Source organism: Acomys minous (genome assembly GCF_964271855.1).
Source record: "Acomys minous genome assembly, chromosome: 9".
NCBI lineage: Eukaryota > Metazoa > Chordata > Mammalia > Rodentia > Muridae > Acomys > Acomys minous.
In genome coordinates, this window is record NC_140490.1 from 83,004,073 (window position 1) to 83,022,921 (window position 18,849).

At 41.7% G+C, this 18,849-nt stretch overlaps 1 protein-coding gene across 1 annotated transcript; it reads left to right on the plus strand.

Annotated features, from left to right (window-relative positions):
- Positions 1-14,618: 14,618 nt before the first annotated feature.
- LOC311605279 (ubiquitin-ribosomal protein eS31 fusion protein-like) lies at positions 14,619-15,192 on the plus strand. Its single transcript, XM_084795701.1, has one exon. It carries the CDS (start codon positions 14,672-14,674, stop codon positions 15,155-15,157), a length of 486 nt encoding a protein of 161 aa, XP_084651827.1. The 5' UTR covers positions 14,619-14,671; the 3' UTR covers positions 15,158-15,192.
- Positions 15,193-18,849: the final 3,657 nt, after the last annotated feature.

Consider the following 18,849-nt stretch of genomic DNA (forward strand, 5'->3'; position numbering starts at 1 on the left):
TGTAACTTTCCTGTTGGCTGGAACTAAAGGCATCCAGTGACTTTGCTCTTTTGGGGCCCTCCTGAAAGACAAATATATCTTTCAGACAGGGGGGTGGATAAGTATTCCCATCTATAAAACGAGCTTAGGTGAGGCCCCTGGGTCTCATAGCAGGCACAGGAGCGCATGCGTCCATGCATAGCACAGACTTACATGGCACATGAAGCTCATGCTCTTCTCTCTCCTCCAGCCCATGTGACTCTGAGCCAGGCCAGAGTATGACGTGCTGCTTCTCAGTACCTGTGAGTGTGCACTGCCCCTGGATGCCTCTGCAGACTCCTGATTCCATCATAACCACGACCTTCACTAACACTTCCAGGTCAGAGAACAGAGAGGATTCATGACCAGGCAGGGAATGGAGAGACCCCAGTGTCCTGTTCCACACAAGGCAGGTGGCAGCCTGGATCTGGCGGGCGATTGTCTCTAAAGCAACAGATAGAGTTTGGGGTGTGGGTACTCCATGGAGGTTGAGGACCTATGAGAACTCGGGTGCCTTTCGCGGTGACTTACACCTGCCTGGTCCGCAGGCTCTGCTCCAGCTTCACGGGCCTCCTGTTGCTCCCCCAACACCGCAGGCTCCATCCTGCCCCGGGGCCTTTCCAGGGCTCCACTCCCTGGACTTCCTATGTCTCTATTCCCGTGTTACACTCTTGGTGAGGCTTCCCTTAACTCCATATTATTGCACAGAATTGACAGACACCGTTAAGAGAGGAGGAAAGCGAAGGGAAAAGCTTGAGGCTTCTAAGCCCTGGACCTTGGGAAATTCTGTGGGGAAATGGATTTTACCTCCTTGACACACCCCCACCACTTCTGCTCATTTTTCTGATTTTACTGTTTGCATTCTGCTTTATTAACTTCTTCTCTAAAATCATCCAATACCAAGTGCAAAAGGTCTGTAATTAAACCTTTAATCAGGTACTTTTACAAGGTTATCACCCCCTCCAGAGTGCTGGGGTTATAGGCAGGTGCCACCAAACCCAACTGGGATGTGTTTTTAAAATGACCTATATTTGAACCAGAGAATGAAAAGATAATGTATTATTTTAACAGGAACCCTCATTGTTTTGAAGAGTAATTATTATAGGCCCAATTCCGTTAACAGTTGTACTTTATGAACTTTTGAGCTTTTTTTTAACTTTATGGACAATTATGAACTAATTAAATGAATATATCTCCCTTTCAACCCAACTATCCTAAACAAGAGGGAAAGAATATTAAGGAGAACAAGAATGAAACCTTTTGGGTATCGGTTCCTGGGAATGATTCTCCTGGTGCAGTCAGCAGGATTTCATCAGACCAACAGTTCCACCAAAGTTGCTGCTGGAACCCGGAACAACACGGAGCCTCATCTGGAGCCCAAAGCCTTGAAGCCTTCCCTGGGGTGGTTCTGTCAGGGAGCATCTCGAAGTATAGTGTTGACCAACCCAACAATATCAAGACCCAAACAAAGCCAAGCCTCCTGCCGATATCTATATCGTCTCAGAGTCTGTACTAGGATGTTTTTCAGCTGGCAACAACTAAACCACACGCTGACGAAGTGGTTGGGACTCTAAGTGGAGAAACATCAACTGCTCTTTCACAAGTCTGTTCCTCATCACACACTTGGGATCAAAACAAAATAAAAACATGTTTAGTTCCCCTACAAATTCTCCTTGGAAATTTAAAACATATCAATTACAACTGGGAAATCATATTCTATGATCTCAATATTTTGGTTAATTTCTACCTGTTGTGCATTTCATCTCTTTAAAACTCTTTTACTGTGGACATTCTCCAGTGCCATGGTGTGCATCTCACAGTTAAAGGACAATTTACAGAACTCTATTCACTAGATCCACTATGTGAGTACTAGAGATCAAAGGAGGCAGTTGAGATTGTCAGCAAGTGCCCTAAAAGGCTGAGGGAACTCACTTGCCCTTATTTTGCTTTCCACAATATTTATGTTATGTGCTGTTCACATGGGTGTGCTTAAAACTCACATTTAGTATTGAGACAAGACCTTGCAAGAGTAACGTGGGTATAAAGAGAATGAAATCAGGATGTCAACTTAGCATTAAACACCTTATTCCCTCTGAGACAATCCTCTAGCATTTGTATTTCTGATAAAAAGTTAAGAAAAAGTATTTAGTTGACAAAATATAATAATATAATCAAAAATTAATAAATGACAACATCAATGTCAGTTTCATTTGCATATATTGGGAGTCCAGCTCCAGGTGAGGACAGGGCCTGAAGTGGGTGAATACAGAGTAGCAGCAAAGGCGTCAGATGTGGGACACCTGCTCACATCTTTAGAGGGAGAGAGAGGAAGCACATCTCAGTATGGCTTGATGCAGCTCTGAAATCCTCTGTTATTTTTAAGACTTTATTTTACACAAAATCAAAACATTAAACCATGACTACATAACAGCCTCACAGTACATGTTTCCTAAATCTCCAGTGGTTGTGTACACACACAAAAACAAAGTGAACAAATGGCAAATCTCATGAGAACTACAAGCTAACATTATGATAAACCAGTTTTCTTTTAACTCAGAGTCTTTTCAGTTAAAATAGGTGTCGTAAAGACTGGTAGGTACAGAAATGCTAGAAAGGAGGGCTCTATCTGAGTTTTGCTAGGTAATGGTCAGAAGTTAATTTTGTGCTACCTTATATCAACCTTAGCCTCTTTTTTATTAAGTTTTTACAGTGACTCAGGGGTCTTTCTATGGAAGCCCAACTGTCAGTCTCCATCTTTGCCTCCTCCTCTATTTTCTTTTATATAGGACCACCATTCTTTCCTCTGACTTTTCAAGCACTGTGCTGCCATATTAATAGCATACAAGTGTTGTTTAAACAAGAAACTCTTCATTTTTCTACAATACCAGAAAAGTCCTGATCTGACAAATCTGCTCAGGAAGCCAAGCAGTTCACTGAGCCTGTATGTTTTTTCTTTGTCTTTCTCATAAACACTTGTTTCAATATGATCCCTATCTTTATTACAATCCTGTAAAAGAGAAAACACCAGGATTCCTAATACTGCTTGCTTTCCCTTCAGGAGAGTACAGTAAGTGTCAGTAACTGTATAATCAAAGTCTTTTCTGTTATCTTGAGACTGGACATGCACAGGAAGAGTAACAGACAAACCTACTGATTCAGCTGTAGTTTGTCAGCTCCTGCAATTTCCCTAGGTTTTTCTTCTTTAATGGTTTCTCCTAGATCCTGTGTTTCATGCTTACTGATACCACTTAAGTAATGTATTCTATGGAAGGCTCAATGTTTTTGTGTGGCTCATTTGCCCAGGGAATTACCGTTGGTGCTATCCTTATAAACGCCAGCTTTTATAACAACTGTTACATTATCACAGCCCGAGCCTGGGGTGAGGGGCCCTTAAGAGCAAGGAAATCAGATAGTAAACATGTCAAGGACACAAGCCAAGGTCGTGTAGTGAATTTCCACCTAGGGCAGTGAAGGGTCAGTGGAGGATGTCCAAGCACTGGAACACTGACCAACAGCACCTTCAGAGGCTTGGCATTGACACACGTTGATTTTACTGTACAAATGTCCTGTTTGCTGATTTCTTAATGTCACTACATCAACAATTTGAAAAGGAGGCACCATTTTTGTATGATGAAATGGTTCTACTTATATTACTCAAGGACCAGTGAGAGTGCTCCGTGTGGAAGGTCAGTTTGGTGTGCAAGGCTACACCTCATTTAGTAGGTTCCTGGGGGGATTATTTTTGTCACTATGAATTCTTCTATGGTTTTTAGAGTACAGCCACATGTAATGTCTTTACACATTGACTACTTTCATAGGGTTCCTCTCCAGTATGTATCCTTTCATGGGTTTCATGGGTACTGAGACATGTAAATGCATTTACATTGATTACATTCATAGGGTTTCTTTCCAGTATGAGCTCATTAATGGTTTTGAAGATGACAGCAATGTGCAGAGGCTTTATTGGTTATATGGTTCTTCTCCACTATGAATTCTTTCATGTCTTTGAAGATAACTCTTAGATGAAAAGGCTTGACCACACTGAATACAACTATAGGGTTTCTCTCCAGTATGACTTCTTTCATGACTATGAAGATGACTCTTACATATGAAGGCTTTAGCACACAGATTACATTTCCAGGGTTTCTCTCCACTATGAATTCTTTCATGTATCTGAAGATGGCTTTTAAGTCCAAAGGCTTTAGCACATTCAATACATTTATAGGGTTTCTCTCCAGTATGAAGTCTTTCATGCATATCAACACATCTTGTGTGTGTAAAGGCTTTAGCACATTGATTACATTTATAGGGTTTCTCTCCGGTATGAGTTCTTTCATGTACCTGAAGATGAATCTTCTGTGCAAAGGCTTTAGCACACTGACTACATATATAGGGTTTCTCTCCAGTATGAATTCTTTCATGTATCTGAAGATGAATCTTTCTTGCAAAGGCTTTAGCACATTGAATGCATTTATAAGCGTTTCTCTTCTGTATGAATTCTTTCATGCATCTTAAGATAACTTTTATGTGGAAAGGCTTTATCACATTGATTACATTTATAGGGTTTCTCATTAGTATGAATTCTTTCATGCATCTTAAGATATTGCCTATCTGGAAAGGCTTTAGCACATTGATTACATTTATAGGGCTTCTCTCCAGTATGAATTCTTTCGTGTCTTTGCAGATCACTCTTCCATGAAAAGGCTTTACCACACTGAATACATCTATAGGGTTTCTCTCCACTATGAATTCTTTCATGACTATGAAGATGACTCTTACGTGTGAAGCCTTTAGCACATTGATTACACTCATAGGGTTTCTCTGCACTATGAATTCTTTCATGTCTCTGAAGATGACTTTTAAGTTGAAAGCCTTTAGCACACTGATTACATTTATATGGTTTCTCTCCACTATGAGTTCTCTCATGCCTTTGAAGAGTATTAGGAAATGGAAATTCTTTACCACATTGATTCATTGATAACATTTCCCAATAGTGTGAGTCACATGACATGTCCTTGGTGAACCAGGACAGACAGAAGATTTTTCCACATTCCTTGCACTCATAGGGCTTTTCTCCAATGTGAGTATTTTGTTGAATTCCCACTGAACCTGGAACACCAAGGACTTGTAAACTTCTATCCCATTCATCTGGTCGTCTCATAGTGGGAACGACTACATGTCTTCTAAATGTTCTGAAGGAGAGAGATGTACTCTGCTTCTCTCCACAGCCCTTAGGGTCACATGGTTTGTATCCAGAGGGAGAGGTGATATATCTATGAAAGGGAGAATAACAAGCAAATGATATTTACATCCCATTCACACATTTTAACTTTTGGTTTCTCATACACTTGTGGTATGCAGATTCAAGTTTCTCACCCACAACAGCCTTCTTGATAAACTTCCTCTCTCACTAAACTACAGTAAATCAGAACAATTATATGAGTAAAATTTGTTTTATTATGGACAGTTTCCTCATAACAGGTCTTGGACAAAAACTAATGGGCTATTTAAAGTGCATGCCTTTTGTGATTATGGAATGTTGTAAAACTAAGTGGATGGACACTTCTACAACATGGTTCCCATGATTAAAATTGTTTCCTAAAGAAGTACTATGCAAACACTGAGTGGCTGCTCTCTGTTGTTGAGGTGTGTGGTGTTGTATGACTTTATTAATCCTCACAAAACTATGCTGTTAATATCATTAAAATTCAGGGTCCATAGTGGGGTCTGACTTTCACACAAACTATAGTGCCCCGTATTGGACCACATCCCCTCAATGTGGAGGCCTGATGGCACTCAGAGGAAGGATAGCAGGCAACCAAGAAGAGACCTGATACCCTATGAGCATATACAGGGGTGGGAGGTCCCCCTCAGTAACAGTCATAGGGGAGGGAAGTAAGGCAGAAATGGGAGGGAGGGAGGAATGGGAGGATACAAGGGATGGAATAACAATTCATATGTAATATGAATAAATTAATAAAATATATTTTTAACATAACAAAAATTATATATATATAAAATAGGGTCCATTAAATTTCTTCAGAGGCACATATATATCAGGGTGCATATGAAAATTACCTTCTATGTCTTCTAGAATTTTGACAATATTCTTCAATATTGTGGTCTTCCCATTTGTAGCCTAAAATACAGTACCAGAAAATGTGTATTACTGGATATTATGCAAATTTTAAACAATAATCCTCTATGAACCTCAGAACAATGCCTGATTTATTCACCATATTCTTCATCTTTCACAATCAAACTCACATAAAGCACCAATCTCTTAGAAAACCTTGCCCAACTAAGTTAAAAAGTGAAGCAATATTCACCTCATTACCTATGTAAGTGAGGTTCCAGTAGGTTTCCAGCATCACATCTTTGTAGAGATTCTTCAGAGAAGGATCCAGCAAAGCCCACTCTTCCCGAGAGAAGTTCACATGCACATCCTCAAAGGTCACTGCATCCTAAAGTATACCAAATACATATCTGTATGTATATGGCACATATATATATGTAAATATATAAAGTATAAATATATGAAATAGAAATGATAAGCCTGACAACATTGAAACTATCCATTTCATTGAAATGTATTTCTAATTCTATGTTCAACATATTAGTTGCATGTCACAGAATTTCATAAGCAATTCATTTTCAAAGCATTTTCAAAGCATTCATAAGCAATGAATTCACCCATTCATTTTAGGAGGAAACAAAAGAAACATCATGACTCTCATTCCTCTCAACACTGACTAAGATAGGGCACTTAGGGAGAAACTACTACTAACATGTAAAAATACACATGCAATTGGAGAGCATTAGTATTGAGAATACATTGGCAAAATTGAACCAAAATTACTATCTTCAAAACTATAGGGAAAAGATGGGCATGGTGATGCTCACCGTTAATTCCAGAGTTCATGAGGCAGAGACAGATGATATGTCTAAAACCTGAAAATCTTGTCTTTAGACCTGTAGGCTCAATTTTCTTATCAATTATACTTTATTATGGACTTACTAAACGAGCCTTCCTCCCTCACAACCAGATGAACCCAGCAGTCTGAAAAGGATATTAAAGACACTATAATGAAACCTTAAGGATGTCCGTCCCTGGCGTAGTCAGCAGGATTTCAGCAGAGCAGCAATTCCATCAAAGGTACTGCTGGAACCAGGAGCAACAGCTGGAACCTCGAGCCTCATAGACCAGCAAGAGTAGGACTGTTCATTCCCTGCCCTGAGCCTGTATGTCCCAGAGTCTTAGGCTCCCCACCTCTGCCACCCTTGAAGCGGCCATGTGTAGCCTGTTAAACTGGTTATAGGCTGAACTTCCTCTTTCCTTATAAGGTTATGTTCAACAAAAAGCCCAGAAATTCACTTCTTGCAAATGAGGCATTCCCAGCACCCAGGAAGGTGCCAAATAGGTGCTGTGTCTGATTCTTATTTTTTTTTTTTAATTTATTTAATTTTAATTTATGTGCATTGGTGTGAGGGTGTCAGATATTGGAGTTACGAAAAGTTGTGAGCTGCCATGTGAGTGCTGGGAATTGAACCCAGGTCCTTTGGAAGAGCAGGTGGTGCTCTTAACCACTGAGCCATCTCTCCAGCCCCCCTGTGTCTGATTCTTTTACATGAAAACACACAAACTTAGACAGCAGATTGATTGTCGGCACATTTCTGCACTAACACTTGTGTTGAGTAGGTGCAGTGCACACATTAGCTAAGGACCATTTTCTGCTCTGTGTCTGCCCAGGTGAAAAGCATCTGTCACTGGACAAGTCCGTTTGGGCTGCATAACCAGACTGTAACAGAAATCCACGCCATGTGGTAACTAGCCAGAAGGTTCATCTCAGATGTTCTCCAGAGTTGGTGATGTCAACAAGACTTTGCTTGTCTCGTTGATCTTCTGGGTCTCTTTTTTCAAGTTCACAGCCAAGATTTTCGGGGCTGGAGTCTTTCCTGTTCAAATATAATAATATGAACTTTGACGGACTATGAAGCATTTCACTTCCTGTTCAAAGAACGGTAGAACTTCTGCCCTAATTCAATACATTTTCAGACTTTATTTTGAGGTTGTCATATCCATAAGGTACATAAGCTGAATTAATCCAGTTGTCCTTTCTAAATTTCAGGGTTTTTTTTTAGCAGCTCTTATATGTCTCGTTGACATTTCACAACCTATCTCTGGGAAACATTCAATATCCCATTTGTGTTATGAGTACTCACATTAAGGTGCAGTCAGATCTTTTTTAAGTTGCTTGACCTGTAGGAGTGTGTGGAACGCCAGTAACATGTTTTATGTTATTATTGGACACATGTGCTGGAGCATTATCAGGTTTCAAGGTATTCTAGACAGAAACTGCAGGGCATCGTGAAAGGAGGCTCATTGATCTGTTGATAGGCCTCTTTGCAGAGATCTCCAGTAAGCTCATGTAAACTTAGGCCTGTTATCCCTATAAGGCTGATGGTTAAGCCAAGAGTTAACTTATTTGCAAATCTACAGGGAAATAAGAGACAAAAGAGAGAGGAAAAAACAAACCACTCACACACACATCCATTCAAGGCAGAAGGTGGATGAATTAGGCATCTTCACTTCAACTGGAAAAAAGAAGTTAAGCTGGCCAATTTCAATGCTGTTTATTGTCGGTCACTGTCAAAGTTCAAAAGGCAGCTTGTAAGGCTGAGTGTAAAAACAAATGTGAGACATACAGGAAAAACTTAATTTCACAAGACAAAATATAAACATAACAGTATCAGCCTAGAAACATGGCTTCTCAAGGAAAAGCAAGTGATTCTATTTGGAGGGACATTATTTAGGACGTGATCCTGCAGTGGTGGTGGCTGCTAGAGCAGAAAGTGGGCTGCTCACAAAGATGACACGTGTGAGGAGGACATAAACACTCAAGGCCCCGCCCACAGTACTTTCTACACAAAGGATGCTCCTCCAAAAAGTACCATAAACATCACAAGGAAGACCACAAACCAGAGACAAAATGCTCAAATACATCATCATGCCTGGGAGATTTCTCAGCTAACCCATCACATATTCACACAGGTCAAGATCGGCCAACACTCAACCCATAATGCACAATGCATTTATTCTAACTTTAAAGATGTCCATACTGTGGGACAGTCCCAACACTGTTGAAATGTCCAAACTTTCTTTTTTACACCCAAGACAACCTCTTGATTTTGACATCTTGTAAAATCCAAAACCAAATGATGTCTTCCAAGCACACAGTGGCACAGAATACACATTTCCTTTGCAAATGAGAGACTGAACCAAGGAAATCTGAAACCTGCCACACATACCCCAAATCCTGCAGCTCTGTGTCAGACACCTGGGAATTCACTCTCAAGGGGCTGAGATGGATTTTATCTCCTTGATCTTTGCCTAGTTCCACCCCTACATGCAGCTATTCATGGCAGGAGTCACAAAGCTTGGGTACCTCAACATCCAGTGCTCTCTCAAAATGCAACCCAGGCTACATCATCATGGATTCGTGTAATTAATTCACCAAATCTCCTCACTGAGGATCAGCTTCTCCCAAACCTATGGCTGAAATGCTGTTGAACACACAAAGGAAGAAACCCAGATCCTGAATGTCTGCATCTTTCTTCTTTCTAGGATAACTAGAACACGGCTGGCACCATTAGAAGTTGTAGCTTGGAGTGGACACTGCCTCGCTGTAGCCAAGCAGCAGCAGGTTCTGTATAAAGTTGTGGGTTTTGCACTAGGAACCACTTTTCCTTTTCCTCCCATAGTTAAACACCTTCCTGGGTTCTGCAGTACCCTTGCAACACATTTTCTGTATGTCAAAAGAAGAGAGGGTGCCTTCTCAGTAATGATGCTACACTTTCTGATAATTGCTGCCTCTGTTTCAGCACATGGCTGCCATTTGAATGTCACACAGCTATTTGGCCAAACCACAGAGGCTTCATTAATTACTGCCCCTGTAATTGCTCTTTTCCTCAATGGATTTGCATGAGTCAAGGGTAACAACTGTGACACCGACTGGATGTGTTGTGTAGAGATCAGTCCATTGGTCTTTGTTTAGCATGGTATTATCATTTACTTCAGTCCCTATGCAGTTCCCTCAGGGGACATGGAAAACCCTGGATCAGGTAGGATGGAAGCCATGAACCAGCTTCTCAGTGTGCTTATCAGCGTGCTTAAGTGTTACTACTGTAGCTGATGCCATCTGAAAGATGGATTTCTGACTGTGTTGCAGGGACACACTAGGCTACTAAGATTTTCAACTTGATTTACCTATTTTAACAAGTTGAAATCTCAAAGTCGTAAATTTGAGCAGCATCAACAACCTGTCTGATCACAGCCCAGATCACACTCAACTGGGATACAGAGTGACAGAGCAACATCTTGTTCCTGGAGACCGAGGAGAAGCCAAAACAGGTGGATGATAACTCTTGGCATCCACAATACAATCCGTGTGGTAATACCTATGGATGGGCTCAACTCTCTCTGCTTGAGACCATGGAAACCGTTGCTCTGTTCTTTAGCTGTGTGTGTTGGGGGAGGGGTTACTCTACCTTCCTGGCCATGCAGGAGGGACCATCTCTTATACTTATGCTAACCTCACAAAAGACTTTTTCAATAGGAGGCTGTAACACTGTAACCTTTGAAAACTGTGGACCCCACTGGGACTTGTGCCTGCTGGAGGATAAACTCACCTTAGCAGGGATCTGAGCTAACATTGAGTAGAAAGCAACCATTGGTTTGCTGCCACCTTGGCTACTATGTCAATATTATAGCAATACAGACTTTGAATGGTGGATTCAACAAATGCCAATAGAAAGCGTAACAATTTATGGTACCCACAAGAGAAAACTGATTAGAACAGAAAATCCTGAATGAATACATGATCAACAGACAAGACTAGATAAATATTAAGTACAATGTTATTGTAGACAATATAAAATATCTAATAAAGTTTATTATAAAATTAACCTATAATTATTATGACAAGATAATCTAACATGCTGCCATAATCACTAAAAGAAACAGACACTTGCTGCATTTTAGAAAAAGCCTTATTTAACCTTGGGCTGAATAGATATTAACCCCCTAAACTACCTTCTATTATATCCCAGCCCCCATCTGCTTTAATTGTTTCTTTCTTTCTTTCTTTCTTTCTTTCTTTCTTTTTTTTTAGTTGTTCAAGACAGGGTTTCTCTGTGCAGCCTTGGCTGTCCTGGACTCACTATGTAGACCAGGCTGGCCTCAAATTCACAACGATCCACCAGCCTCTGCCTCCCACATGCTGGGATTAAAGGAGTATGCCACCACTGGCCTGCTGCTTAAATCATTTCTATCTGGACTATTTCCCATCCATAATCCCCCCAATAGTTGCTCATTATGTTCATCTGGGTCACTTCTTTCCATGTGGAACTTCAGCCTTCCTCTTCCTGCCCCCGTGGTTGCTTCCTATGCCATGGCGAGTCTACTCCTTCCTCCTCCATTACCTCTCTTTCCTACCCAAGATCTTCCTCTTCCCCAAACCAAAAATACTGTGTTCTGTCCCTTCCTCTGCCCTGCCCAGGTGTAGGTCTTCTATTGGCCAAACAGGAATCCAAGAAAATACAGCAATACTAGGGATATGTGACAGTCTGCTTGTAAACAGTAAGACTTCTGGACACAAGCGACTAACAAACACGAAGCACCACACCGTGCTCTAGAGCACTGCCTCCCTCTGACATCAGCATTTCCAATATAATTGCTGTTGGCAGTCATGCACGTGCATGGCCAGTTCCAAAGTCTCTGTGACAGATGGACACATCATCACTAGCTACCAAGAGGCCATACAACCCCACTGTCACCATGAGTCCCATGTCCTACCCTGTGTATGTGCTACATTCCCCATTCCTCCTCCCAAATGCTCTCTTTCCCTCCAATGTGACATCTATCATGTGGAGTGTCTTTATGGGTTCTGCAGCTAATCATAACATTGGTGCCGAGATTTGGTGGATGTCCTCAACAGAGTACATTCCTCCTTTTCACCAAGTGAACTCTCTCAAATAGAAAAAAGAATGGCATCCTGTACCTCTAATCCCTACACTTTCACTAAAGAATTACAATATTTCACTCAATCCTATAGTCTCGCCTTTCATGATATATATGACTCTTACAAACAATCTACTTCCTGAGGAGTTTGGGAACAGGCTAGAGCACATACAAATCAAGTGCACAAGACCAATGGAGTAACTTGGACTACCAAGCCCCTCTTCCGATGTGGTCAGGAGCTCACTAGGGCCTGTACCTGTCCTAACCCCTTCATGCCGCCAAGGCCATGCCCACAGTGCCATCAAGAGAGACACTGGGATGTTGATTGCCCGCCACTGTGTCTCTCATGGTGCAAGGACATTACTCTCATATCACTTTTCAGTCCACCTCCTAGGCCTGGCCATGGAGAAGCCCAGGCCCCCTTGTCTCAACTACTCCTATCTCTGCAAAGCACCCTGGGTAGTCGTTACAGTATCAGCACAGCCAGTCTCCTTCCTCCTGGAAACCGGGGCCACTCACTCGGTCCTTTGCTCCCACCATTCACCTGATCCCCTCAGGGGATCCCTGAGCTCCTGCTCTTAGCCATCCAACCTCCTCGTTCTAACACGCCAGCCTCCTCCAGTACTTGAAAAGGTGTATCATAAGCATTTGCCTGTCTTCAATTAGGTGAGCATAGGAAAATTAGGTGATTTTCCTCTTTGATCCCTTTCCTCCCATCCTCTGACTCAATTATCTAAGCTAGTACCTCCGTTTACATAAATGAGTTGCCTGCCTTCCACAACAACCTCCTGGGTCCTTCATACTCCCTGCCACCCAAGAACGGGATCCCCAGCTCCTCTACATCCTAAGACCACTGGAGCCTGAGGACCCACACCTGCTCCTCAAACAAGGTCCCTTCGGAACACTTGTCAGAGTGTGAGTACTCCCTGCCAGGGCACACTGGCATCGTGCAGTGCCATCCCAACCTAAGGGTCTTTTGGGTCTTTCTTCTTTAAGGCATCAGGAGGAACTGACAGACAGGGCAATTTGGCCAGGGCTACTCTCCAGGATTGACTGGAGGCCCTTAGTCATCTGGTCAGACCCAGACAGCCCTTTAGCCGTTAGCAAAAGTCACCTCTCTAAATCTCTCTGAAAGAACCAAGTAATGCAATGACCAGTTAAAAGCCCCTAGAATGGTTGCTAGTCTTATTAAATTTGTGTGCAGGATCACACTCTGGTTTCAGTGGAATCTGTCAGGAGCCGTTTGTAAAGGCTCTCTGTCCATAGGCATGGCTCTCCTGCTCTCTGCTCCAGCATAACAATTACATGGTTGGCTGAGACCGTGATTAAACAAGTGTGCCAAGTACACACTCAAGGTCTTCAGACATTGAGAAAAAGTACACTGTGGCATCAAGGCTGAGAGTCCATTGAGATTTCACTGTTTTCCCCGTGAAAATGTCAGCATTATCTCCTGAGAGAGACGTTCTGCTTTGTTTTGCCATGCCTGAGATGCGTATGAATTGAACTGGTGAATAAAGTTAAGGTGCCGTGTGTTTCTGACTGTCTTGCCTCGGTTTCTTATTTCTGTTGGTTTATTTCTCAAGCCTCACTCCTTGACCTAGGGTCTGTTTGATATTGTCCAGAGCAGGAGTCCCCGAACAGAGGGACTCCTAGATACCGGGGACTCAGGGAAGGACACAGCAGGAGAAAAGTGAGCTCACGTAAAGTAAAAAAAAATAAGAGTGTGACGATTGTGGGAAAGACTGTAAGCTTTGTCACAGGTGAAAGCAGTCTTGGTGGGCTTTACACTTGGGCACCCCATGGATACCTTGAGATAGACTGAGTGGAGCCATCCTGGGCCTGGAATTCAGGAAGCAGACCTGGGGGCTCCACATGGACTATTGTTTTTCTAATCGACCCTCAATGGGAGAAGGAGACTGCCCTTCGCGTGTGACTCAGGCAGGCGGAGAGGAGAGAGCAGCAGGTTCAGACTGGGCTTGAGCGCACGTGGATCAGCAAACAGGCTGGACCAGCATGCAGGCCAGAGACACTTAAGGATCCGTCCCATGGAACAGATACCGGAAGGTTCACTCTTTTTTTCCCTTTAACCTTTTTTCCCTCGTGTGTAAGCTAGTTGGGTTGTATAATAAAGTTTAATTGTTAAGAAACAGAGCCTACAGGGGGCGCCCAACATGGGGCCCAATGGGTTCCACAGTCCCTAATGGTATAAAGGAAGATTCAGAATTCAAAGGTACAGAAATGCTGTTTCAGGGTATCAGCAAAGTCGCAACTGCCGTTGCAAAACTCTTTCCTGCCTTATACTTAGAGGGAATTCTCTGTTTTTTTCGTTGTCCTTTTATTACAATATTTCATGCTTAAAAGGATTAGAAGAAAGGCTAATGACATAAAAAAGCCGAAAGGGTCAGTAAGTTCTATCCTTTTGGAAAAGATTGCAGATTTGACTGGACAAATGGAAAGGCTGGGGGAAAAAAATGAAGGGATGGAAAAGCGAATAGAATTTTTGGTAATTGGGAGTGATAAGGACAAAAAATACAGAGACCAGAAAGCCAAAAAAAACCAAAAGAGTCAATAAGCTCTATCCTTTAAAAAAGAATTACTGTCCGATCTGCCATCTGCGGTGGAGCCACCGCCAAGATGCAGATTTTTGTGAAGACCCTTATGGGGAAGACCATCACGCTCGAGGTTGAACCCTCAGATACTATAGAAAATGTAACGGCCAAGATCCAGGATAAGGAAGGAATTCCTCCTGATCAGCAGAGGTTGATCTTTGCTGGTAAGCAGCTGGAAGATGGCCGCACTTCGTCAAACTACAGCATTCAGAAGGAGTCCACCCTCCATCTTGTGTTGAGACTTCGTGGTGGTGCTAAGAAAAGGAAGAAGAAGTCTTACACCACTCCCAAGAAGAATAAGCATAAGAGGAAGAAGGTGAAGTTGGCTGTGCTGAAATACTATAAGGTGGATGAAAATGGCAAAATTAGCCGACTTCGTCGACAGTGTCCTTCTGATGAATGTGGTGCTGGAGTGTTCATGGCTAGCCACTTTGACAGACATTACTGTGGCAAGTGTGGTCTGACTTACTGCTTCAACAAACCAGAAGACAAGCAGTTGTGTATGAGTTAACAAAAAGAAGGAACTGAAAAAAATAAAAAAATATAAATAAATAAATACTGACTTGACTGAACAAATGGGCAAAATGCAAAAAAAAAAACTGGAAGGGCTGGAAAAACAGAAGGCACCTTTGGTTAAAAAGGGTGGAGAAGGTCAGAAACCAGAGGAAAAGGAAGGCAGACAGACCAAAAGGTCTTTGGAGGAAAATGTCCCAGTGGAGGACACCTCCACAGTCGCCCAGACACCTTCAGCTTTTCCAGTCACTGTAAGACATGTGCCCAAGCAAAATGGTGCTGAGGGTCATGACGAAATGGCCTGGTGTCCTGTAAACATGATGGATTTAAAACATTTTAAGGAATCCGTCATCAAATATGGTATGCACTCTACCTTCGTTAAACAAATGTTAAACAGCTGGGCCACACAGAATAGACTTGTTCCCCAAGATTGGAAAAATTTAGTTTCTGCAGTATTGGAAGCAGCACAGCAGTTACAGTGGTTATCATGGGGGCGAACAGAGGCTATAAAGATAGAACAAGAAAATACAACACAGAGAATAAATATTAATAGAGATCAATGGCTTGGTGAAGGACAATATACTAACATAAGAGAACAAATTCAAGCTGAAGATGGAGTGATTGAACAATGTCATAAGGCAGCCTTGAGAGCTTGGGAGCTGGTAGAGGAACCTGGGAAAACAACTATTCCCTTTACTAAGGTGTTCCAAGGACCTCTGGAGCCCTTTACAGAATTTTTGCAGAGATTAAGATCTGCTATAGATAAGGTGTTGCCAGACTCTGACAACAAACAGGCATTAAAATTTATCATGGCTTATGAGAATGCAAATACTGAATGTAAGAGGGTGCTTAGACCATTAAAGGAAAGAGGCGCTCCACTAGATGACTGGGTAAAGGAGACAGTTAATATCAACTCTCAGGAGTATCAAAATAATATTGTGGGACAAGCTTTAGCCAGAGAGACCAGATATCATAACACTCGGGGCTTTAATTGTGGTAAAACTGGTCATGTGCAAAGAAACTGTAGAGACAGAAGGCGCAATAACCCAGGAGAAAACGTAACTCATAGGAGAGAACAAAGAGGTTCTGGTCATTATGGTAATGAGGTACCAAGACTCCCAGGGTACTGTAGTCGCTGTGGAAAAGGGAAACAGCAGGAGGGGGCCATCGGCTCGGGCCCCCATAAACAATGCCAGCCAAATTCCCTTGGCCAGCCAGGAAGTGAAGACCCCGCAGGAAAACGGAACTGAGTGTTAGTGATCTAATGCATGCTACTGAAGGCAGTGCAGCCTTGGATCTGGCTTCAAGTACGTCTCTTACCCTATCTTCCCAGGTTGAATGTTACAAATTAAATACTGGTATTTTCAGACCTTTGCCTTCAGGCACAGTAGGAATGGTTCTGGGAAGAAGTGGGCTGACTTCTCATGGTTTTATTGTGCATCCCGGTATTATAGATGGAGATTCTAAGGAGGAAATAAAAATCATGGCATGTGTGAAAAAGGAGATGAAAATCGATGCCGGGGATAGAATTGCTCAACTCCTACTGTTTCCTTACATTAAGGGCAAAGCCACTCCAGTGGAAAGGACTGGTGCACGTTCGGAAGCACAGGGACACGTGTGTTCTGGCAAACAGTAATTAATGATCAGAGACCTAAGTTAATTATACAATTGAATGGTGTTAAAATAGAAGGCTTGGTCGACAGTGGAGCCGATGTCTCAATCATATGTCAGAAGTCTTGGAACCAAAATTGGCCACTTAAGAAGGTTTATAAAGAAATTGTAGGAATTGGTAAGTTATCTCAAATAAATCAAAGTGTACAGTGGCTTGAGTGTGTGAGACCAGAAGGACAGATAGGGAGGCTGAAACCCTATGTGGCTAACATTCCCATAAATCTATGGGAAAGAGACCTCTTACAACAATGGGGTACTCAGATTACTATTCCTGCAAATACCGAGATAAACAAGGTTGAAACTAGGGGCAAATTGGTACGCGCCTCTGGGGAAGAGATTAATAAAAGTGATCAGGGGCAACCACAAGCTCTGCCCATTGTCCAACCTCAGAACTCTTCAGGTTTAGAGTGTCAAAATTTATAAGAGGGGCCACTGCTGAGATACCAACCGCCTTGCCCCTAAAATGGATTTCAAACAGACCTGTATGGCAGGAGCAGTGCCCTTAACAAAAGAAAAGTTGCAGGCACTTCACTGTTTAGTGAAAGAGCAGCTGGAGGCTCAGCACATCTAAGAATCTTCCAGTCCCTGGAATTACCCTGTGTTTGTGGTAAGAAAGAAATCGGGTAGATGGAGAATGATAACAGATTTGAGGGCCATAAACAAGGTGATTCAACCTATGGGTTCGCTTCAACCTAGAATTCCTTTGCCTTCCTTGTTACCTACGTCTTGGCATATAATTACAATTGATTTAAAAGATTGTTTTTTCACCATACCTCTATATGAGAAGGACAGGGAAAGGTTTGCTTTCTCAGTACCTACTCTGAACAGTAATTCTCGAATGAAGAGATATCATTGGAAGGTACTTCCACAGGGAATGTTAAATAGCCCAACTTTATGCCAGTATTTTGTACAGCAACCTTTAGAAATAATTCATAGGCAGTTTCCTCAATCTATCATATACCATTACATGGATGATATTCTGCTAACTGATTCTGATCCTAGTGTTTTAGAAAAAAATGTTTCAGGAGGCACAAAGAATTCTGCCATGCTGGGGATTACAGATTGCTGTGAAAAAATACAAAGAGGAGATTCAATTACTTGTTTAGGCTATAACATAACTGAACAAAAAATTCGACCACAAAAGGTACAGATCCATAGAGATCAATTACAAACTCCTAATGACTTTCAAAAATTATTGGGAGATATTAGCTGGTTAAGGCCTACAATCGGGTTAGCTACCTATGAGTTAAGTAACTTGTTTCAAACATTACAAGGGGATTCAGATTTAAACAGTCCTAAGTGTCTAACCGCTGAGGCAGAAAAGGAGTTAATTCTGGTGGAGCAAAATCTTCAAAAGGCATATGTGGATAGAATTGATCCAGAACTTGGTTGCATTCTGGTTATTTTGCCTTCAAAACATTCTCCTACTGGGCTTCTTATGCAAAGGGAAGACAGGATCATAGAATGGTTATTCCTGACAAATAAACAAAGCAAAAAAATTGAAAACATACATAGAGAAAAATTTTAAATTGATTACAAAGGAAAGAATAAGGTTGAGCCAACTATCAGGGACGGACCTGGCAGAAATTGTAGTGCCTCTTATTGATTCTGAGATTATGTCATTATGGGTAATTAATGAAGATTGACAAAAAGGTTGTAGTAACTACTTGGGAGACATTAACAATAGATACTCAAAAAGCAAACGTATTCAGTTTATAAAAAGAACTAATTGGATCCTTCCAAGTATTATAAAGAGGTCACCAATCTCAGGGGCACCCACCTTTTTCACTGATACAAATAAATCAGGTATGGCTGGTTATAAGTCTGATAAAATAACTAAGGTGATTAAAAGTCCATTTACATCAGTTCAAAAATCAAAATTATATGCAATTCTTATGGTATTGTTAGATTTTCCTGAATCTCTTAATATAATTACTGACTCTCAATATGCTGAAAGAGTTGTTTTACATATAGAAACTGCTGCTGAATTTACTCCTGATAACACAAAATTGACTGCAT

What these genes read in the sequence shown, in the direction of transcription:
- LOC311605279 (XM_084795701.1), top strand. Translation starts at nt 14,672, where the DNA reads ATGCAGATTTTTGTGAAGACCCTTATGGGGAAGACCATCACGCTCGAG.